This window comes from Esox lucius, chromosome 9 (genome assembly GCF_011004845.1).
Source record: "Esox lucius isolate fEsoLuc1 chromosome 9, fEsoLuc1.pri, whole genome shotgun sequence".
NCBI lineage: Eukaryota > Metazoa > Chordata > Actinopteri > Esociformes > Esocidae > Esox > Esox lucius.
In genome coordinates this window covers 19,049,635-19,072,633 of record NC_047577.1, presented here as the reverse complement: position 1 = coordinate 19,072,633, position 22,999 = coordinate 19,049,635, and the positions used below count along the sequence as shown (strand labels likewise).

The window sequence follows — 22,999 nt, the reverse complement described above, 5'->3', positions numbered from 1 at the left end:
GAAGAATATGGGAGATTGTCACATGTAGCTTATAGCCAGTACTTGCCAGAAATTCCTGCCGTTCCTTTAATGTTGCTATACGCCTCTTGGAAGCCTCCCTGACCAGTTTTCTTGTCTTTTCATATATTTTGCTGGGAAAATCCCACTAGAAAAGCTGAACTTTATTTGTGATTAATCAGAGTCACTTTAAATGATGTCAGGTGTGTAATGACTTCTATTTAACATGAGTTTGAATGTGTTTGGTTAATTCTGAACACAGCCACATCCCCAGTTATAAGAGGGTGTGCACACTTACCCAACCAGGTTATTGTGAGGTTTTTTTATTTTTCCCCCTCAAAGATTTCAGTTTGTTTTTCAATTGAATTGTTCACATTATAGGTTACATTAAAGGTGGAAAAGTTATGACATGATTTATCTTTATTTTACATCACCAAAACTTGCTATTTTAACAGGGGTGTGTAGACTTTATATCCACTGTATGCACAGCAGCTCACAGAGAAATCTAACTTAACATTGCTGCAGGCGTCACAGCAACAGCAGACTGTTAGCTTTGTGAAATATTATACAATATTAGCAAACAGTTACTTATCAACAATAGCTAGCTTTAGTGGATGATATTTAACTGTGTATTTGCTGAGTTGGTTAGCGCTGACCCTTTCATTCTATAGCAGTAACCCCTAAAAAGGAAAGCTGCAATGTGCATTTATTGGTATGTAGAAGTAGCTCTTCAAAATATCATACCAGAATACCAGAATCACTGTTAGTACTAGTCATGTTTTCATGAATGTAACAACACTAAATATTTGGGCAAAATACTGTAGCAACTACAGCGCTAGTGTTTAAAACTGTAGTTTGTATGGAGGTTGTCCAATGTGTTCAGCTAGTGGTGTGTGGCTGAACCACAGCTCTGTCTCGGTCTTCTAGTGGTTGCTGGACTGCCTGGCTTGCCTGCTGAAGCTCATCTGCCAGTTCGCGGTGGACCCGGCCGACCTGGACCTGGCCTACCATGATGTATTCTCGTGGTCGGGCCTCACCGACAGCCAACGCAAACGAGCCTGGCCCGGCAAGTCGCGTAAGGCCGCCGGCGACCACGGCAAAGGCCTACACATCCCTCGCCTCACAGAGGTATGGTGGTCGCCAACACCAATAGATTATGGCATCAGCTTATTGGAAAATTACCAGAGCTCTTTGGTAATGTCTGTTATTTTTCACAGCTTCAGCAGATTAAAAAAGGTATTTCAATTACTCTTCAGTGATAACTGGGGACAGAAACTATAAATCTGAGCAATCTACCAATGAGCACTGGTAATAAAATAGCTGACAAAAGTAGTAGACTACTCTCCTGCAGTGTATTTCTGTCCTGCTCTTTTCCTTGCTCCTGAGCACTGTAGCCTCAGCGTCAGCTTTTAAAGGGACACATTTATGATTCCTTTGCATCTCCAATGCTTTTCCTGACTTTTTTTTTCTTCTTTTTTTTTAGGTTTTCCTGGGGCTTGTCCAAGGCACAAACCTAATCCAGCGCTTGATTAACGTGGCTTACACTTACGACAACCTCGCGCACCGGTAAGAGAAGTAGACAGGCTGTGACCAGTTTTGAATGTAATTCCATTTCAGTCCCCAAGGAATTTTTGTTTCTCACTGAATTAAATTGGAATTGACATCAGTCCTAATCTGCGGCCACCAGCATCATTAAAGATTAGGCCTAAAATAATGATTTGAAGTAATGTGTTGGGATTGCTTTGTAATTGTTGAGCTAGTATGACATGGGCACATCTCTAACGCTTTTACAAGTTCAAGGAGAGGTCAAGTGGTCCCTCAACCTAACTTGACCATGTTTCACTTGCAGAGTTTTAAAGGCCCAGTCAGAGCACCGGTCTCGACATGAAGGTGGGTGTGGTTTTGCCTCCTGAAAGTTGTAATGGTTAATTCTACATTCTACAACTCCAAACCTGGTTTGACTACATAAGTGTGTCCAGTAATTGTGTGTTGCTTTGGATTCAAGAGCTGAATACCTACATTGCTATACTTTCCAGTGACCCACTACTCCATGTGGCTGCTGGTGAGCTGGGCCCACTGCTGCTCAGTGGTCAAGTCCAGTCTGGCCGACAGCGACCACCTCCACGACTGGCTCAAGAAGCTCACCTTGCTGGTACCTGAGGTGAATTCTGGTTGACTAACTGACCCCTCTGAAATGAGGACTGTCATTTTGTTTTGGTTCCGCCCTGCCCGAAAACATGGTCTCAATTTTACTTTAGTTGAAAATGTTTCGGCTTTTATTCCCCCCTCTCATATCAACCTAGGTGTTCTGCTGTTTGTCGATTTTGTTCATGTAATAATTCAGTTGTGGCCAAATCCTTGAGTGCGTTTCCGTTAACCGGAGCGCGTGCGCTACATCCTCCCTCAGACGGCGGTGCGCCACGAGGCGTGCAACGGCCTGTACAAGCTCTCCCTGTCTGGCCTGGAGGGAGGCGAGTCCATCAACAGGTCCTTCCTGCTGCTGGCCGCGTCGACGCTGCTCAAGTTCCTGCCCGACGCGCAGGCCCTGAAACCTCTACGGGTGGGTACGACCAACACACTGGTGCACGCGAGCAGACGCGTGCACGTGTAAGAGAAGCAAGCGCACGGTTCATAGAAAACTTGTAGCACTGAAACTTGTGGTAAGGGCTGACGGTCTTTAAGCTGTGTGACGCGGGGGGGGGCTCTGCTGACCGGGCTTGTGCGTCTGATCAGGTGGAAGACTATGAAGAGGAGCCCATGTTAAGGACCGGCTGTAAAGAGTACTTCTGGCTGCTGTGCAAGCTCATTGACAACATCCACGTTAAAGATGCCAGCCAGACCACCCTGTTGGACCTGGACGCGCTCGCCCGACACCTGGCCGACTGCATACGGAGGTGAGACCATGGTCCGGTCCGCGTTTGAGAACCGTCCCTAATTAAAATGATCAGGAGCACGGCCGAGAGCAGCGTACGATCTGGGAAAGAGGGTGACCTTCTGGCTGTAAGGCAGTTGTTAGGTCTGGGGAGCGAATCCAATGCATGCTCTGATCGAATGCGCACGTCAAGGTGATTTCCAACCCGCTTGACCGCCCGTTGATCCGTCCGCCCCTCTCCCCAGCCGCGAGATCCTGGACCAGCAGGACAGTGCCATCGAGGACGACGGCCTCACCGGGCTCCTGCGCCTGGCCACCAGCGTCCTCAAGCACAAGCCCCCGTTCAAGTTCTCCCGTGAGGGCCAGGAGTTCCTGCGTGACGTCCACAACCTGCTTTTCCTCCTCCCCAGCCTGGCCGACCGCGCCCAGCCCAAGTGCAAGTCGCATGCGGCCCGCGCCGCCGCCTACGACCTCCTGGTGGAGACCGTGAAGGGCTCGGTGGAGAACTACCGCCTCCTCCACAACTGGGTCCTGTCGCAGCACATGCAGGGTGAGAAGGGCCGTGGTCTGTAGCCACTGAAAAGGCATCAGCCAGAGTTTGTATTGAAGCTGACCGGTCAAGGGGAGGTCAAAGTACAAGTATGCCCTTTTTCAGCGCAGGTCTAGGATCCTTTGGCCCACTTCACAAATAAATGGCTTGATAGTAATCAGTAGAAAGACCTGAGTATACATATTTAAGTCAGTCGTTATGCCGCAGGTCTTATACAGTTATGTCTGGAATTCGAACCAGCTCTCTTTTGTTTAACAGCTAGGCCAAATGTTGCCTTTGCTAATAAAATAAAACCTTATTTTCAAACTACATCCTTGCCTTATCTCACCTTAGTCCTTTTGTTTCCTCCCATGTAATAAGTTACTTAGCCTTAATTCACCCTAGTGTTTTCTCTCCCCTCTTGCCAGCCTCTCACGCCCCATACAAATGGGACTACTGGCCGCATGACGACGTGCGTGCCGAGTGTCGCTTCGTGGGCCTCACCAACCTGGGGGCCACCTGCTACCTGGCCTCCACCATCCAGCAGCTCTACATGATCCCTGAGGCCCGGCAGGCAGTCTTCACTGCCAAGGTCAGTCCGCTCTCAGGCACTCTGAGTCTCACTCTATATATTTGCCGGACTGTGTAAGTGGAGCCATCCAAGACGAGCGAATGTCTCTTACTGAGTGAGTGAATGGGTGACTGACTGACTGACTACCCCATGTTCACTGGCTAAAACCTTCATTATCAACAATATAGGAAGCCTGAAATAAAACACGTAAATAAAACAATACGCTTATAAGTTCATCTTCAGTTTTGCTAGCAATTGCTCAATTCTCATGATTATTCCCAGGAAGTTAGTAGATACTAGTAAGCCTATTACTGGCTAATTTGCTGTTTAAATAGGCCAGTGGCAAAAGCCAGACAGTTCATAGACGCTATTTGTGGTGGAGGTAAACTTAATAAGAAACGTTTAACACAATCCTCAATGGTGTCGAGCGACTGCTGGAATGTGTAGTGCCGTGTCATAGTGATTTAAAGGCAGTGCCTCTCACGCGGGAGACCCAGGTTCTAATCCGGTGAGGGCAACAGTATTTATAACATTTTATTTTAATTGCGGGCCGGCTGGTTTCTCATTTTACTGTGGCATGAATTTGTTTACATTGCTGTAGAAAAAGTAATAAGCCAAAAAAATAATAATTGCTGTAGGGCAACAATGTCTGGAAATGTTTGCTGTAAATTGTATACGGACATACATGACTTCCTCTGCCTGCTACACTGTCTATGGTATGAGAAGGTTGTGGTTTTCTATTTTCAGTATGCAGAGGAGATCAAGCACAAGACCACCTTGCTGGAGCTGCAAAAGATGTTCACCTATCTGATGGTCAGAAGGCCGCCTCTTTCCCTTCCCCCTTTGTATAATACAATCACCTTCCATAGAAAGAGGGCCACTAGCCTGCATTTGTTATTCTCATTTATCTCCATCCCTCGTTTCAGGAGAGCGAGAGGAAGGCCTACAACCCCCGTCCGTTCTGTAAGACCTACACCATGGACAAGCAACCCCTCAACACGGGCGAGCAGAAAGACATGACCGAGTTCTTCACCGACCTCATCACCAAGATCGAGGAGATGTCTCATGACCTGAAAAACACGGTGAAGACGCTCTTTGGCGGGGTCATCACCAACAATGTGGTGTCGCTGGTGAGGACCGCCATAATGTTTATTAACGTTCACATTGTATGCGTGGTCACGACTGTATTTCCAAACAACCAGTGGGTGGTGAGCAACTTTTCTGCCTTCAACAGGATTGCGACCACGTCAGCCAGACCGCGGAGGAGTTCTACACAGTCCGATGCCAGGTGGCTGACATGAAGAACATCTATGTATGTACACAAGTCAAACCACTTTCTGTCCTGCCAAGTGTTTTAGAACCAGTCAAGCTCCACCCGAATAAAAATGAAAAGAAACTCTCACGCGCAGATTATATAACTCATCAGCTGTATTACTTTTCCTGCCTAATCAGTTCATTGGTTCGAATCTAGCCCTCTACTCTTTCAGCAAATAATATCCTCTCATCACTAGGCTGTCCAATAAAGTATGAAAATGCCTGGGAATGTATGTTTTCAGAAATATTATATGTGAATGTCGACTTCAGTATTCGTCCCTTTTCTTTGGTACCAAATCTTTGTCCCCCAAAAAAACTTTGCCTCCGCGTCTTCCACAGGAATCCCTGGACGAGGTGACAATCAAGGACACTCTAGAAGGGGACAACATGTACACATGCTCTCAGTGTGGCAAGAAAGTACGCGCTGAAAAAAGGTGCGTTGGCGCACACCACAGAGTTCACCCTGCTAATGAAAATGGCTCCTTTTTCTTTTGCAAATAGGACCGACAAATTTGGCGTTCATAGTTTGGTCCTAAGTTGTGTGTTCTTAAGTGAGCAGGGTTAACCAGTGTTCGACCAGCTGGAGAAATACATGTTATTAATACCTGTTGTTTTTCCCCACAGGGCGTGTTTCAAGAAGCTGCCACGCATCCTGAGCTTTAACACCATGCGCTACACCTTCAACATGGTCACCATGATGAAGGAGAAGGTCAACACGCACTTCTCCTTCCCCCTGCGCCTCGACATGACCCCCTACACAGAGGACTTCCTCATGGCCAAGGGCGACAGGAAAGAGGGTATGCATCTCCTCCTGGAGAGAGGCGTCACCTCCTTTACTGCCATAAAACAAAATTCTCCTTGAATCTAGGACCGTAAAATTGCTCATGTACCTGCTTCTTTGCAGCAACTCTCAGCGGACTTGACAGGTGACGTCGAGGTGTTTTCCAAAACATGTCCGACATTGTTGTCATTCTTATCATGCTACTCACTCCAGGAAGTCTAGGCTGGAATCATTAAATGATTGTAGCATCCCACTGGACCACTGGACTAATCCGAACATCTCTCAATAACGCTGCTTAATGCGAGCCAGTGTCTTTACCACTGAATGAATAATACCGTTATCTAGAAATCTGACATGGTAGTTGACCCTCCACCCCAAATGGTGCAGTGATCTAAGTCATTGCTTCTATGTAAGGCTGTGTCCTTGTGGCCAGTTGTTTGGACAAGGTGTCCTGTAGAGGGCGGTCTAAATGTTTCCATCTCACTACTCCTTGTGGTAGGTTGGGTGACGGAGCTCAGTCATGGTTGTTGACCGGGTAATGCCTTCACTTCTAGCCTGTAAATCTCCTGGTTGAGCGAGCAGTGTGATAGCAAACAGCTTTGCCGTTGTGCTTTGGAGGAAACCTGTTCGGATTATTGTCTGTGCCGCACCTGCAATCGAGATATCTCCAATTGGACATTGCGAAACACGGATTATAATAAAGGGCTGCCATTGGGTGAAATAATATAAATATAGTTTTGGTCCCCTTGAGGTTGGTCTGGGTGGGGCCGTGAGCATAGTTCTCATCTGAGTCAACCGGTCCATGGCTGGTGAAATGGGCCACGCCCTGATGAGGTGTGGTGTGTCCCATAGGTTTCCGGGAGGAGGGTGAGGCCAAGGTGGCGGAGAGCTACGAGTACGACCTCATCGGGGTCACCGTGCACACGGGCACGGCTGACGGCGGTCATTACTACAGCTTCATCCGGGACATCGTCAACCCACACGCCTACAAGAATAACAAGTGGTGAGGAATCTAAAACTACGTTTTGTGCCTGATTTGGCACCGTTGGTAAAGAAAGCATGTCTATGGAAATGTCATTGGTGTCGATCAGCTTGACCGAACACTGAAAATGTTAGAAAAACACAAACTTCTATTTGTGTGTGTGTGTGTATACACACACACACACGCAGTACCAACCACATTTATAACTTGTTTTTAGTTATGTATGATTGATGAAAAAAAAAGTGTCTATACAGAATTGTGAATTATCTCGTACCTATGTATTCAGATCTTTTCCCATGACGCTTCACACTGTGTTGTGTCGTGTCCTTTGATCATTTCTGACGGTAGACTTTGGAGTCTACCTTTGAGAAATTCAGTTGATTGGACATGATTTGGAAAGACACACAACGGTCAGTTTAGGTTCCCACGTATCTCAGTGTATATCAGAGCAAAAACCAAGCTGTGAAATCCAAGGAACTCTCAGTAGACCTCTGAGATGGCAAGAAATATACATGTAATCAGTGATATATTCAGTCTGCAACATAAATGTAAAGAAATTGAAGTGGTCTGAATACTTTCCTGAATGTAAAATGTGAGAAATGTATTGATATTATATGACATGGTAACATTTGTATACTTTAACATCTTGAGAATATAACAGATTCAATCGTACCGCCATCTTGGTCACTGTTGTCTTCCATCTTGGTCATTGTCATTACCTTTGGATCTTTGGTTCTCCCAGGTACCTGTTCAATGATGCTGAGGTGAAGCCCTTTGACTCGGCCCAGCTGGCCTCTGAGTGCTTCGGCGGAGAGATGACGGTAAAGCCAGATGCCTTATCGGTCCGGCTGTAAAAGAATATCACTTTCATAATTATTTTAAGATGTATTTTGGAGCATGTTACTCTTTTATAGTTGATAAAAGTGGAGAAGATGGAGGAGTAGGTGTTGTTTAATAGCTAGACCAGAATCCAACCCATTCTTTACAGGTATATATGCCCTGGCAGTAGCTGTCTAGACCCGGGCCCAATTTAAAATGTTTTGTCAGTGAACTTGGTTTCATGATATGTTTGATCTGACAATCGCATTTCTTTCTTTTTTTTAGACTAAAACATACGACTCGGTCACCGACAAGTTCATGGACTTCTCTTTTGAGAAGGTCAGTTGGAGCCCAAATCACTTTTTAATGCCTAATGGATTCCAAATAAGTAGTGTTTTTCAAGTATTGTATCTCCTTTCTCTGTCCAGACCCACAGCGCCTACATGCTCTTTTACAAACGAGTGGAGTCTGAGGAGGAAAACGCCAAGGACTTCAACTTTGATGTCTCCCCAGATCTACTTGAGGTAGGTCCTGACATCACCACCTTTAACGCTCTACTCCCCGGAAAGCAGTGACGAGGTTCGTTCTCATTCGTTTCCTCATTCTTTTCCCCTCAGTGGATTTGGCAGGACAACATGCAGTTTCTCCAGGACAAGAACATATTCGAACACACATACTTTGGGTCAGTGACTTTGAAGCTGATGGTTTTATGTAGTGACTCTCAGCTTGGTGTCAGTTTTCTGACTTCTCTGTTCTGGCTGTACCGCTACAGGTTCATGTGGCAGCTTTGCAGCAGCATCCCTAGCACTTTACCAGACCCTAAAGCCATCTCCCTCATGACCGCCAAGGTATGCTCTCGTTCGCCGTATACTGTTTTTATAATTGTTTTCCGGTGTCACGTTTTTCCTCCTGGCTGGAAAGTGTTTTGAATGTTGTGTTCCTGCTTAGCTCCTTAGCTAGTTGACTGATACGTTAGTTACTTAACTGATACTTTTTTAGCCAATTGACTCCTACTTTAGTTAATTGACACATTTTAATTAATTTACTCATACTCTGGTTAATTGACTAATATTTCATTAGCCAATTGGCTTCTGCTTTAGTTAATTGATACATTTTAATTAATTTACTCATACTCTGGTTAATTGACTAATATTTCATTAGCCAATTGGCTTCTGCTTTAGTTAATTGATACATTTTAATTAATTTACTCATACTATGGTTAATTGACTAATTTCATTAGCCAATTGGCTTCTGCTTTAGTTAATTGACACATTTTAATGAATTTACTCTTATTCTGGTTAATTGACTAATACTACTTTTATTGACAAATAGTTTAATTGACTCATGATATCATCAACTTGTCTTCACCAATATTGCTCATTTGTAGATTGTTCTCCCCAAACAATCATTTTCTCTGACTGATTCATTCTCCTTCATTCCTTGATTCCAGCTAAGCACATCATTCGTCCTGGAGACGTTCATACACTCCAAAGAAAAGGTGAGTTGCCCTTCCTAGCTGTAAGTGCACGGCTCCCTGTCCCTGCCAGTAAACAAAGTGCACCCCAAATCAGTGATGAAGTGGCCCTGTAAGTCAGTCATCTAACTCTCTCTGTGCCCCATAGCCCACCATGCTGCAGTGGATCGAGCTGCTGACCAAACAGTTCAACAACAGCCAGGCAGCTTGTGAGGTAAACGGAGACACGCCGGGCGGATCACTTTGTGTAGTAGGTTCTCAAGCTTCAACGTCGGACTGTATCTGTCTTGAAGCCTTGGACCAATGTTTTTTCTGGTTGGGTTTCAGTGGTTCTTGGACCGTATGGCTGATGATAACTGGTGGCCCATGCAGATCCTTATCAAGTGTCCCAATCAGATTGTAAGACAGGTAGGTATCTTACATTCATACAGACAAACATGCACTTTATGCGCACGCTAGGTTCAATATGCATACGGGGGGTTTAGGCTGGAGTTTGAATGCATCTTGTTGCTGCAGCCTGTTTTGATTTTGTTTGTGGCATATCCCATCTAGGCTGGAAAACCTGAGGCACTCAGATTTGAAGAGAAAACATTGGCTATGTTATAACTGGTGGAAAAAACATCTAGCTTTTGAAATGGCCTTTTACAGTAATGGACAACAAACAATGCGGGTCAGTCAAGCAGACTGGCTAATATCAGAAAACAGCTGGACGGCTAGTTGTCAAATACAATATGCTGCCTTTGAACAATGATTGTAGGCAGACTTAGTTATTTGTGGGTAGACAAAGACCAAGAAACAGAACAGTTTCTGATGTGAAGTAATGAAAACACATGCTAAACAAAAATGACACAGTTAAAGCATTGTGTGTTTTCACCGAACACATACAGCCGCTTATCTACGCACATACAAACCCAGTGGTGAAGAACGGTTTTGCGTTCCACACATAGAAACCCAGTGGTGAAGAACGGTTTTGCGTCCCACACATAGAAACACAGTGGTGAAGAACGGTTTTGCGTTCCACACATAGAAACCCAGTGGTGAAGAACGGTTTTGCGTTCCACACATAGAAACCCAGTGGTGAAGAACGGTTTTGCGTCCCACACATAGAAACCCAGTGGTGAAGAACGGTTTTGCGTCCCACACATAGAAACCCAGTGGTGAAGAACGGTTTTGCGTTCCACACATAGAAACCCAGTGGTGAAGAACGGTTTTGCGTTCCACACATAGATACCCAGTGGTGAAGAACGGTTTTGCGTTCCACACATAGAAACCCAGTGGTGAAGAACGGTTTTGCGTTCCACACATAGAAACCCAGTGGTGAAGAACGGTTTTGCGTTCCACACATAGAAACCCAGTGGTGAAGAACGGTTTTGCGTTCCACACATAGAAACCCAGTGGTGAAGAACGGTTTTGCGTTCCACACATAGAAACCCAGTGGTGAAGAACGGTTTTGCGTTCCACACATAGAAACCCAGTGGTGAAGAACGGTTTTGCATCCACACACACGCGTCTTAATAACGTTTGTGTCCCATCAGATGTTCCAGAGGTTGTGTATCCATGTCATTCAGAGGCTGAGGCCGGTCCACGCCCACCTGTACCTGCAGCCTGGCATGGAGGATGGGTAAGACACGTCACAGTCAATATCCCTGGAACTTATTTCACAAAAGAAATTGTCTGCCAGTCTTAGCCAGCCTGTGTTTAGGCTTTTCCCGTTTAATTATTGGATTAACAGGGAAAAGAAAATCCTCCAGGTTTAAATAATCCATAGGCTTAGATTTTCCTGGCAAAATAAAATAGAAAGAGAACTCTTTGCCCCGGTCAACTGTGGTCAAACGTTTGGTACCTAGATATAAGGTTCAGTGTAACTTCCGGTTTCAGGTCGGACGACATGGACGGCCCGGTGGAAGATATCGGCAGCCGCTCGTGCGTGACTCGCTTTGTCAAAACGCTGCTGTCCATCATGGAGCACGGCGTCAAGCCCCACAGCAAGCACCTAACGGAGTACTTCGCCTTCCTCTACGAGTTCGCCAAGATGGGGGAGGAGGAGGTGGGTCGCCGATCGCTGTCAGAACCGTGACTCCAACAGGCTTTGCTCCCGAGTGACTTTTCTTTGATTTGTCAAACTGTTCTTGCTGTTCATCTTAAGTGTCTGTGTTCTGGTGCCTACAGAGTCAGTTCCTGTTGTCCCTACAAGCCATATCCATCATGGTACACTTCTACATGGGGACTAAGGGGCCCGAGAACGTGAGTTTGTGTTCATTACCTAATGAATTGTCCTGATAATGTACATAGAAGACCAAGTAGAATACAGCGAAGGGAGGTCCTTCATTTCACCTTTAGAGCAACTATTTTTGTGTGGGAGGTTAGTTTTAGGTGTTTTGGTTCAGGGTTGGGTGTTTGCGTCCTTTTTAGGAATAGGGATGTGTTAAAGTAGTGTTGACGATCATCAGCAATTCACTGGCGACACGTGTCTGTATACTTACTGCCCCCCCCCCCCCCCTTCAGCCCCAAGTAGAGGTGTTGTCTGAGGAGGAGGGAGAAGAAGAGGAGGAAGAGGAGGACATATTGTCCTTGGCTGAGGAGAAGTACCGGCCAGCCGCCCTGGAGAAGATGATTGCCCTCATCGCCCTGCTTGTTGAGCAGTCACGCTCTGAGAGGTAGGGCACCGCTGGGGGCACAGCAGGGCGCTTTCAGAGGCCCAGTCCAGCGTGGGGAGACGAGGACAGGGTTGCCAAATTCTGTGAACATTGATTTAATTTCACCGGTTTCATCAGAATATCCTGGTTTACCGTTTACAGATTTTCCTGCTTATTCCCAATTCCGAGAATTGTCTAACTGGGAATATATTGAATGTTCCTGCTGTTTTGCAATATTACACCTCACACATCAGTTTTCAACGGAAGGATTTGGACTGTTTCTAGTGTCCTGTTAAACCTAAGCCTAATGGGAAATAGATATACCACCCTTTTGCGTAAACCGTGAAAATATTTTTCCAATAGCTAATTTAGATATAATTTAGAGGTTTGTAGTGTTTTGTCAGTTTAATGTCCTTTCACTATTCAGTTCGCCTGTCTGTTATTGTGCCTGTCCTCCTTCCCTTCATGCATCCTCACTGTCCCCTCCCTCCTCCAGACACCTGACTCTGTCCCAGAGTGACATGGCCGCCCTGACCGGGGGAAAGGGTTTCCCCTTCCTGTTCCAGCACATCAGAGACGGCATCAACATCCGGCAGACCTGCAACCTCATCTTCAGCCTGTGTCGCTATAACAACCGCCTGGCGGAGCACGTATGTTTCTGTCTGAGCCGCGCACACAAAGGCACGCGCGCAGCACGGCCCGTTTTCTAATCATTTCTCTCCTATTTCATAAACCAGATTGTATCCATGCTCTTTACGTCGATCGCTAAACTGACGCCTGAGGTAAGCACTGATGTGAGGAACTCCCCCTTTTTTTTTTTAAGACGCCTCGGCCTCGTTTTCAAGTTCAGCTAGTAGTTATTCAGCATGTTTTGTATGCGCCCCTTTCTCTCTTCCTTATCTTTGTCTGTCTCCCGGTCTCCATGTTTCAGGCGGCCAACCCTTTCTTCAAGCTGCTCACCATGCTGATGGAGTTGTCAGGCGGTCCTCCGGGCATGCCTTCCTTTGCCTCTTACATCCTGCAGAGGATCTGGGAGGTAAGTGCCCTGCGAATCAATGTACATGTCACGTTTAGTCTGTAAAACCTCCCAAAAGCCAAATGTTTCCTGCACTGATGCGGCGCCTGCAAAATGCAGTCTTTAAAGTGATCATATGAGATGGATGCTCGCCTGCCGACCGTGGCTTCTCATCCCATCCCCCGTTGGGTTCTGTCTCACCAGGTCATCGAGTTCAACCCCAGCCAGTGTCTGGATTGGCTGGCCGTGCAGACCCCCAGGAATAAGCTGGCCCACAGCTGGGTGCTGCAGAACATGGAGAACTGGGTGGAGCGCTTCCTGCTGGCGCACAACTACCCGCGCGTCCGCACCTGTAAGAATGCCGCCTCCGTTTGCTACACCGTGACCTCTCCTCGCCTCCTTTTCCTCCGTTCGTCAGTCACCGGAAGAGTTCTTCCTTTAGGCCTGAAAGGGTTCCCCATAGCTTGGTGCTGTATGAAGGCACCTTGAACTGTACATGACCAAAGCCTTCTAAAATGAATTAAAAAAACACATTTTTATGTTACAGTTCATCTGTCCTTTCTCCAAACAGCTGTGTACCACTGAAAAAAGAGAGCTTGTGGGTAGCTAGCCTGGGAATGTGGACATAGGACAGATATTTAAGCCCCTCTGCCCTCCCTCTGAATCCTCTCTTATCTTGTCCCTTCAGCGGCGGCCTACCTCCTGGTCTCCCTCATTCCCAGCAACTCGTTCCGCCAGATGTTCCGTTCCACGCGCTCCCTCCACATCCCCACACGGGACCTGCCCCTGTCCCCCGACACCACGGTGGTGCTTCACCAGGTACGCTAACGAGACGCGCGGCGGTCTATGCCCCCATCCTTCTGTATTATCAGCTACTCAGTCTAGTACAGGCTTTCTGGCCAACTAGTCCTCTATCTCTATGTTGGCATTAGCTGAGCACTGCTCAGTGCTGTGTCCGAGGTGAACGAAACATGGGCACATTAGGGTGTGGGCTCTCTTTTCAACTTTGTGGTTGTTTCTTATAATACGACCTCGCTCACTCCTTTTGGAGGTGTTTGTAGGTATTTGCTGTTCCATGTCCATAATTTTCATGTGCTTCACCCTCCAGGTGTACAATCTTCTCCTGGGACTGCTGGGTCGAGCCAAGCTGTATGTGGACGCGGCAGTTCATGGCACCACCAAGCTGGTTCAGTACTTCAGCTTCATGACCTACTGCCTCATCTCCAAGACGGAGAAGCTCATGTTCTCCGGCTACTTCATGGACCTGTGGAACCTCTTCCAGGTAGGGGCCTTGTGTGTGGGTTGGAGAGCTCAGTCTGAGTGGAGCTGGGTGATTGTATCACATTTGTGAGACTTACATTTAAGTAATTTAGTAATTTTTCTCTCCATTTAATGCTTATAAGCTTATTATGCGTTGTGAGTCATCGAATTTGCATTTAAAGTTGGTTGCTGTAATTTTCTGCTTACCCCAGCCCAAGCTGTCTGAGCCAGCCATCGCCACCAACCACAACAAGCAGGCTCTGCTCTCTTTCTGGTACAACGTGTGTATGGAGTGTCCCGAGAACGTCCGGCTAGTTGTCCAGAACCCTGTGGTCACCAAGAACATTGCCTTCAACTACATTCTGGCCGACCACGACGACCAAGAGGTTGGAATGAAACTAATTCATGACATTTTGGAGACCACATTTAATTCAGGCCTTGGTGTGTAAAGTGCTTGGTCTAGTGAAATAATAATGTTTGAGCTGGCCTGGCTTAATAAGAAAAATACTCCATACTGCAAACTAGTGTACCTCACACATCTAGCAGAATCAAACCAATACACCTAGTGTTCAAGCCCAGGTCGATTGTTATTCTCTGACTAAGTACAGTAAAGTACTGTGAAAATGTAGATATACTTGAACCATTGATATCACGCCAAGTTTGAATATTTCGCTAGACACCATTCAGCATTGTTTTAAACTGACTGTTTCTTATTAAGTTTACCTCCACCACAAATATCTATGTACATCTATGTACTGTATGGCTTTTGTCACTGGCCGTTTTAACAGCTTTTTAGCCTGTAATAAGCTAATAGCTGTTTCATTTCAAGGCACAACAAAGTTTGTTTTTCTTTCATTCATGAATGGCATTGATACCATAAATATCAATATAGGATGACGATAACTGATCTTTTCATTAAGTGAAAAGATGAAAGAATCATGGAAACCCTTCTTTTACTGTTTTAGGGGTTGTGGTCTACATTACCCCAAAAAGCATGCACGGATGCTTATTTCCAAAAAACACCAGAAATAGTCACAATACAACCATTACGTTTTATTTTAGGCTTACTATAACATCGCTGGCTACCACCTTTAGTAGCTAGGTTTTTGTCAATCCTAAACACATCCTAATCCATAATTTGTTCTGACTGTGATGAGCCTCGAATGCAGGACGTCTTGCTTGGCAGTCCGCATCTCTAACCACTGCGCTTTTTAACAAGGGGTAGTCAGTCACTCAGTAAGAGACATTTGCTCTTCTTGGCCGGCTCTGCTTACGCAGTCTGGCAAAAACCCACCAATCAGCAGTCTTCGATGGGCAGACCAACCGGCCAATCTAGTCTCTAAGGCCTGATCCGACTTCCCCAACAGGTGGTGCTTTTCAACCGGGGCATGCTGCCAGCCTACTACGGCATCCTGAGGATGTGCTGCGAGCAGTCCCCCGTCTTCACCCGCCAGCTGGCCTCCCACCAGAACATCCAGTGGGCCTTCAAGAACCTGACGCCGCATGCCAGCCAGTACCCTGGGGTGGGTTGTCTGTCTGTCTGTCTGTCCTCTGGTCGACTGGGCGCCGTACCATTCGTTTCCCTGTCATAATGCCTGTTGGATGTCTACCTCTGCTGTAGACGCCATTTGTAGGGCTTTATGCCGGAGCTCAGGGCGCTTTATATTGTAAGCGGGGAATTCACCCCGTCCAGCATCTAGCGTCCAGCATCTAGCGCCCCTGCCTGGTCGTTCCGAGGCAGACGTTTTGCTCACCGGACGGCATCTCCGTGTGCTCGTCTCCCCTCACAGGCGGTGGAGGAGCTTTTCAACCTGATGCAGCTGTTCGTGGCCCAGCGCTCAGACATGAAGGAGGAGGAGCTGGAGGACGTTAAGCAGTTCAAGAAGACCACCATCAGCTGCTACCTCCGCTGCCTGGACGGGCGCTCGTGCTGGACCACGCTCATCAGGTAACCAAGAACACACGCCTGCAGAATCTCCCTCACACGGCCTGGTCCCACTCAACCAACCTTGAAGCTGTTGTGGTAATATACTTTATAACGTGCTTTTTCTCCATTCTACCCCTAAGCGCCTTCCGGGTGTTACTGGAGAACGACGAGGACAGGCTGCTTGTGGTCTTCAACAGAGGACTGATCCTGATGACCGAGGTAACTGATCTGCTCACATTGACTCGTTCTGGTTTTGGGTTTGATTGGACCGTTTAAACATTGACTCGTTCTGGTTTTGGGTTAGATTGGACCGTTTAAACATTGACTTGTTCTTGTTTTGGGTTAGATTGGACCATTTAAACATTGACTCGTTCTGGTTTTGGGTTAGATTGGACCGTTTAAACATTGACTCGTTCTTGTTTTGGGTTAGATTGGACCGTTTAAACATTGACTCGTTCTTGTTTTGGGTTAGATTGGACCATTTAAACATTGACTCGTTCTGGTTTTGGGTTAGATTGGACCGTTTAAACATTGACTCGTTCTGGTTTTGGGTTAGATTGGACCGTTTAAACATTGACTCGTTCTGGTTTTGGGTTAGATTGGACCGTTTAAACATTGACTCGTTCTGGTTTTGGGTTAGATTGGACCGTTTAAACATTGACTCGTTCTGGTTTTGGGTTAGATTGGACCATTTAAACATTGACTCGTTCTGGTTTTGGGTTAGATTGGACCATTTAAACATTGACTCGTTCTGGTTTTGGGTTAGATTGGACCATTTAAACATTGACTCGTTCTGGTTTTGGGTTAGATTGGACCATTTAAACATTGCATCCTCTCACTGACTCCTATAATTTTAATGCATTTTGTTTTAATGGGACCGGGTTTCTGTCTCCAGCTGCCATGTTTGTGTCTTATCCTTGACTGGCCTGCAGAAATTAAATGTTTGATTGGCGTTAGGTGTTTCAAGATTAAAGATGGGCAATCGGACCTATTTTGTATCTGCAGCTATTTAAAATGCTGTCTGCAGATGTTTATGATAACGTATCACAACATCAGTTGATAGTAATTTGACGTGGCCCTCCCTCTCCTCCTCTCTCTCTACATGCTGCAGTCATCTTAAACCTGATGCTGATAGTTTGTCACGTCATCCTGAAATGTTGTCTAGTAATAAATGTTAGCGTGGAGGTTAGGAGAACTTAGAAAGGTCATTTCTGAAGGCTCGAAGCTAAACCGGCGGCCGCTTGTACGGCGTTCCCTCTGCTTCCTGCAGTCGTTCAACACCCTGCACATGATGTACCACGAGGCCACGGCGTGTCACGTGACGGGGGACCTGGTGGAGCTGCTCTCCATCTTCCTGTCGGTGCTCAAAGCCACGCGCCCTTACCTGCAGCGCAAAGGTCAGAGGTCGCCCTCACCTCCACGCCTCATTGGCCTTGGTCTGAGACCTAGTTCTGGAGTGCCCCCCCTCTCATGACCATGAATAAACATGTAATTTCATTAAACCTCAGATTGTCCCCCTCGTGAGCTAGCGCTCTTCTCACAGAGCCTTGTGTGTATTAACTAAAGAACCATTGTATGTCTTTAATGAAACCCTGATCTATAGATTGTCTTGTTCTCTTCCACAGACGTGAAGCAGGCTCTGATCCAGTGGCAGGAGCGAATCGACTTTGCCCACAAGCTGCTCACCCTCCTCAACTCCTACAGCCCCCCAGAACTCCGCAACGCCTGCCTAGGTAACACGCCCTGCGACAGCGTTTCGTAGCATTTCCACATGCCTTTGTCCGTAAAAGGTTTTGCGTATATAATTCCTGTGTGCCTCTGCTACTCTTCTAGATGTTCTGAAGGAACTGGTCCTGTTAAGTCCCCACGACTTCCTGCACACACTGGTGCCCTTCCTGCAGCACAACCACTGCACCTATCACCATAGCAACATCCCCAGTGAGTTGCAGTTGCTGCCGGCCCCACTTGCTTCCTTATTTATTACTGGAACTAAGACTGTGTCATGCATTGGCTCTGAAAGGGGTTTCGTTATCCCACCCAAAACAGGATTTTTCCTTCTTGTGTCTTTCCAACTTTTTAAATAAGTAGCTAACATAATTTCAGCGCTCGTTGCTATGCTTTCTCTGCGCGTTCCCCATCGGGAATGGAATGTCTGTGGTGTTGCTCCCCTGGGAGCAGTGGGCCTGACCCTGAAGGCTGCGCGCCACAGTTGGTGGTTTGTGAATCTGACTCCCGGCTCTGTTCACAGTGTCGTTTGGGCCCTACCTTCCCTGCCGAGAGAACATCAAGCTGATGGGAGGCAAGAATAACATACGACCCCCGCGACCCGAGCTCAACATGTGCCTCCTGCCTTCCATGGTGGAGACTAGCAAGGTGTCTAAAAGTTCCCGAAACAAACGGCGATTTGAGAATAACGACTTGACTGAGGTATGAGTGCTGGTGTCATTGGAAGGATTGGTCAACTTCTGACATGTTCCTCTCAGGGTAAAGACGAAGTGTATGACCGGATGCTCCTGGACTACTTCCTGTCCTACCACCAGTTCATCCACCTGCTCTGTCGAGTCGCCATCAACTGTGAGAAGTTCACAGAGACACTGGTCAAACTGAGTGAGTGTGTGCTGATGCCTGTTATAAGGCTTACATCTAGTTAAAAAGCTTTTATTATATATAAAAACTGCCCCCCTCTCTCTGTGTGTCTAATCATACTTGTCTGCCTCCAGGTGTACTGATAGCGTATGAGGGCTTGCCTCTGCACTTGGCTCTCTTTCCCAAACTATGGACGGAGCTCTGCCAGTCACAGGTAAAGAAGGGAAACGAGTTGGAGCCCTGCCGCTGCCTCCGTCTTTCTGGCTCCCTGACATCCTTTCCTTTTTGCAGTCTGCCCTGGCTAAGACCTGCGTGAAGCTTCTGTGTGAGGACCCGGCGTTTGGCGAGTACATCAAGTGCATCCTGATGGACGAGAGGACCTTCCTTAACAGCAACATGGCTTACTCCTTCCTCACCTGCTTTCTGCACAAGGTAGTTGCCATGTTTTGCCGATATGGCTAACCATTAGAAATCAGAACCAGGTTCTGGACCTACTAAAGAAACCTTGGAGTCAGTTGTCAGCATTCCCCTTGCACGTATCATACTGGAGTAGTGAATGGGAACAACAGAAATTCCACGGAAATCTAATGACATTTGTATTTCTGCAATGCACAGCACTCCTCAGTTCCTTGGGCTGGGCGGAGCGGCGCTGTTCTCCCTCCGTGCGGATACCATCCTTTAAGTCTCCTCATTCCTGTCTTCCCTCAGGTCCAGAGCCAGGTTCTGTCAGGCCCGAGCTGTGCCAACCTGATCAGTCTGCTGGTGACCAACCTACTTAACGAATACCACAGCCTTCAGCCGGAGCTGGCCTCGCACCGCCTGGAGCTCAGCAAGACCAGCGGCCTCCTCAACGCTGTCAGTACCTCCTTATTCCACTGACATGCTAATCATGTCACCCTAAACCTGTGCCCTGTCCAGGGGCTACGTGGTTCACCTTGGCGGCTCACACCCCTTCATTCATTCTTGGCTTATTAAAAAGTCATTTGTTATTCAGACTTTATTTTCATTCTATTCAGTGTTCGTGTGTTTACATGCTGTTTGTGATTCACATGCTTTTCTTTTGATAACATTGAGTTAATGCTCTTTATTCATTGCTAACCTACTGTTAATGCTATGCATGCACTCCTAATGCCTTAGATAATACCCATCCGCTGTTGAGCTACTAGTCCCTAGATAACCAGAACTGTCCTCCCTTAAGGACCTGCGAGCGCTGGCGTTGATGTTGTCCATACACACCCCCCAAGCGTTGGACCCGGCTCTGGGCCCGGCCCTGCAGGAGCTGCTGTCCAAGTGTCGTGCCTGTGTACAGCAACGCAGCACCCTGGAACAGGAGGCCAAGGATCGCAAGGCTAAAGGTAGGACACACCATCTGTCCCGCGCTAACAGTCACGCACATACGCAGTATTACAAACACACAACTGGCACAAACGTCAAATTGAAATGCGCCGGTGAAAGACGAGTTCTATGGTGTTAAGCCACAGGGTTGGGGACATTTAGGGCAGTGAATGTTAGAACCCAGACGATTGATGGTTCTTCTCTCGGTCTTTCTTAGCGGAGGAGGAGGGCGCCACCCCGGTGAAGCGCCGGCGGGTGAGCAGCGACGATGGCCCCGGGGAGGGCACCAGCGCTGGCACTGGCGGAGTAACCGGACCCGGACCGGGCTGTGCCTCCTCTGCCCTCCCCCCGTGCGCCGAGCTGAAGCCGGAGCCCCAGGAGGCGCTGACGCCCGCCAGCACCTCAGACACAGAGACGCGGGATTCCTCGTCCCTCATTGACCCGGGCACGGAGCACGACCCGCCCTCGCCGGATCCCGCCACCGCCAACTGCAGCCAATCCCCCGGGGACGCCTCCCCGAAGGAGGAGAAGATGGAGGCCTCCTCTTCGTCGTCGTCTTCATCTTCGTCGTCCTCTTCCTCCCTTCCAGAGACCGGCGAGTCGTCGTACGGTGGTGGCGGCGGACGGGGAGGTGGGGAGCCTCAGTCGTCTCAGACTCAGCAGGCGGCCAGCGCCGAGGATGAGGAGAGGAGGAAAGAGGAGATGGCAGTGGCGATGGATGAGACCGATGAGGAGAGGGAGGCGGGCTCTAACCCTTGCGGAGGCTCGGCCACTCCAGCCTCAGAAGACGCGGCCTTCCCATCTGCCCTGGGGCTGGAGGGGGAGGGTCCAGAAATCCCTGGGTGCAGTAGCCACACCCCTTCACAGGCTCTGACGAACTCGGCCCCACCTCTGGACACGCTGGACATGCTATACAGGACGGTGGAGGCCACTATCGCGGTGGTCACCAAACTATCTGGGAAAGGGTCCTGTGCCGACTCTTCGTGACATCCCCATCGTCATCACCCCCAGCGCCACGGGCCCTTTTAAAAATAGTTTTTTTTCCTTTCTTCCGAAATAGTTCTGTTTTGTTTGACACTCGTCTTTCTGTTTTCCTTCTTTGGTTTGTCGTTTCTCTCTGCTGTACGTGTTGCCTCTGCTGAAGACGCTCCCTCGGGCGGTTGGCCCTGGCGTCACGCGATCTGTCCTCCACAGCTTTCAACGGCAGAAACAGGCCCTGAACCTAGACGGCATGCACCAAAAGGACGAGAAACATGCACAGCCTCGGATCCATTGAACAGAACGGATAGCTATTAAAAAAAACTAGAGCACATTTCTTTTCTTTTTTTTAAAGGGCAAACTTAATTTTTTGTTTTTTTTACTGATATCAGTTCTTCTGAAGTGATTTATTTGAGGTTGCTGTAACGGGAAAAAGGTTTACAGAAATTTTAGTCTTCTGTATGTAATTTAATTTTATTGCATTTTTACTGTGTATAAAATGGTGTCCTCTGTGCCAGTTTTCTACTTTACGAGAGGCAAAAGTTGCCTTGCTTTTTTTGTGGTTAATATTAAAACTAAGTTTACCTGTACATTAAAAGAGAACCACAAGAAACTTGATTCTGTAAAGAATCCTCTGTAGTTGTTGCCTGGCGGTGTATATGAAAACTATATATATATATAAAACTTTATATATATATATAATGGTGCTTTATTTGACACAATATCTGTGGTTGAAATAAAGCATACTTGATGTAACGATTGGAGCTTTATTTTATTTACTGAAAATACATTCCATAATCGATTGTCATTCTTGCTTCTGGTTATTTTGTTTCTCTTTTTATTTCAATATAGGATAAATTAATAAATGTAACATGAATAATAATCAACTGAAAACTACAACGAGCTATGAGAATTTCTTTCTGAATCATCCTCACTTACAGGCTTAAATCTTCATTTAAAATTAAGATCATTTTTATGTGGTTTTGGTCATGCAGAGTTGCACAGCGAACAGTCAAAACCCACAACAGATTCCTTCATTCAGCCTGTTTGGACATAGAAATGTTGTTTATTCACCATTATCACTTCAGTAAAAAAAAAAAAAAAGAATGTCGATTACTATAGACATCCAGAATAACAGGCAAGGTACACTTTTTTTTTTTTAAAGATGATTGATGTATACTAACATGTTTAAACAGTTTCTAATTATGCTCGTTTTTGTCTGTCACAAAGTCACCAAGCATAAAGTTGCTTTGTGACGCTATAACTGAGCTGCCTTGTCAGTAGGTTGTTCATTACAAGGAGATTGCATTCCAAACGGGTCCCCTAACCTCAGCTCGACCTATCAGACAACCTGGCCAGCACTTCCTGGTATGTGGTAAGGCTCCCACCCCATGATCCGCCACAAGCAAATCTCCTGTGTAACATAACACCTTTAGCATTTCAACTGTGGTAGGATCTGTTCCTTCCATTTAGTGTACATTTCCTTCATTGCAGCATAAACTCAAGGATCGTAACCCTGAATAAATGCTGTCCCCCTTGTTATTGCTGTGACTCTTAGTCATTGACACGTAAATCGGCATTATCCACAGACATGGCAGCGTTCATTTAGAAGTGTTAAGAAATGTTTGTTTAGAAATGCAACTGAATCAAACATCATTACATTATTTCCCAGATATTTCTTTTAGTCACAAAATAGTCATATTTTTAGGGTGGCAGTAATTTTTTAAGGAAATTCATCAGTATTAAGCAACAGGATTTGAAAATGTCTGTTTTCAATAAAACATTTCCAGAAAGAGTGGCATCAGCATGCCTAATTTTACACTCTGATTTTACTTTGTTACATTTTTTCACAATTTAGATTTTCAATTTGTGTTCATGGCTTGGCTTTGAACATCACAGCAGGTTCAGGAAAGTGGAAAATTG

General features: G+C 46.7%; 1 protein-coding gene across 4 annotated transcripts in view; it reads left to right on the top strand.

The window, feature by feature from the left end:
• Positions 1-22,616, top strand: part of usp34 (ubiquitin specific peptidase 34) — a 57,606-nt gene extending 34,990 nt beyond the window's left edge. For 2 of the 4 annotated variants that reach the window (XM_010889288.4, XM_010889291.4), the window contains 46 exons: positions 925-1,125; positions 1,481-1,563; positions 1,847-1,887; positions 2,034-2,158; positions 2,405-2,557; positions 2,731-2,891; positions 3,115-3,419; positions 3,827-3,990; positions 4,717-4,782; positions 4,896-5,099; positions 5,204-5,281; positions 5,623-5,717; positions 5,908-6,080; positions 6,917-7,067; positions 7,789-7,867; positions 8,151-8,204; positions 8,294-8,389; positions 8,483-8,547; positions 8,638-8,713; positions 9,316-9,363; positions 9,488-9,553; positions 9,667-9,747; positions 10,875-10,960; positions 11,218-11,386; positions 11,509-11,583; positions 11,845-11,996; positions 12,472-12,625; positions 12,713-12,769; positions 12,907-13,011; positions 13,195-13,342; positions 13,679-13,809; positions 14,099-14,272; positions 14,463-14,636; positions 15,618-15,773; positions 16,041-16,198; positions 16,318-16,396; positions 17,448-17,574; positions 17,803-17,910; positions 18,011-18,115; positions 18,426-18,550; positions 18,661-18,784; positions 18,898-18,977; positions 19,055-19,195; positions 19,472-19,618; positions 19,962-20,118; positions 20,316-22,616. In XM_010889288.4, the coding sequence (XP_010887590.2) occupies positions 925-1,125; positions 1,481-1,563; positions 1,847-1,887; positions 2,034-2,158; positions 2,405-2,557; positions 2,731-2,891; positions 3,115-3,419; positions 3,827-3,990; positions 4,717-4,782; positions 4,896-5,099; positions 5,204-5,281; positions 5,623-5,717; positions 5,908-6,080; positions 6,917-7,067; positions 7,789-7,867; positions 8,151-8,204; positions 8,294-8,389; positions 8,483-8,547; positions 8,638-8,713; positions 9,316-9,363; positions 9,488-9,553; positions 9,667-9,747; positions 10,875-10,960; positions 11,218-11,386; positions 11,509-11,583; positions 11,845-11,996; positions 12,472-12,625; positions 12,713-12,769; positions 12,907-13,011; positions 13,195-13,342; positions 13,679-13,809; positions 14,099-14,272; positions 14,463-14,636; positions 15,618-15,773; positions 16,041-16,198; positions 16,318-16,396; positions 17,448-17,574; positions 17,803-17,910; positions 18,011-18,115; positions 18,426-18,550; positions 18,661-18,784; positions 18,898-18,977; positions 19,055-19,195; positions 19,472-19,618; positions 19,962-20,118; positions 20,316-21,085 (6,267 nt within the window). In that variant the 3' untranslated portion in view covers positions 21,086-22,616. The remainder of the gene's footprint in view (positions 1-924; positions 1,126-1,480; positions 1,564-1,846; positions 1,888-2,033; positions 2,159-2,404; positions 2,558-2,730; positions 2,892-3,114; positions 3,420-3,826; positions 3,991-4,716; positions 4,783-4,895; positions 5,100-5,203; positions 5,282-5,622; positions 5,718-5,907; positions 6,081-6,916; positions 7,068-7,788; positions 7,868-8,150; positions 8,205-8,293; positions 8,390-8,482; positions 8,548-8,637; positions 8,714-9,315; positions 9,364-9,487; positions 9,554-9,666; positions 9,748-10,874; positions 10,961-11,217; positions 11,387-11,508; positions 11,584-11,844; positions 11,997-12,471; positions 12,626-12,712; positions 12,770-12,906; positions 13,012-13,194; positions 13,343-13,678; positions 13,810-14,098; positions 14,273-14,462; positions 14,637-15,617; positions 15,774-16,040; positions 16,199-16,317; positions 16,397-17,447; positions 17,575-17,802; positions 17,911-18,010; positions 18,116-18,425; positions 18,551-18,660; positions 18,785-18,897; positions 18,978-19,054; positions 19,196-19,471; positions 19,619-19,961; positions 20,119-20,315) is intronic. The other 2 variants (XM_010889292.4, XM_010889290.4) reach the window with 1 other exon arrangement.
• Positions 22,617-22,999: the final 383 nt, after the last annotated feature.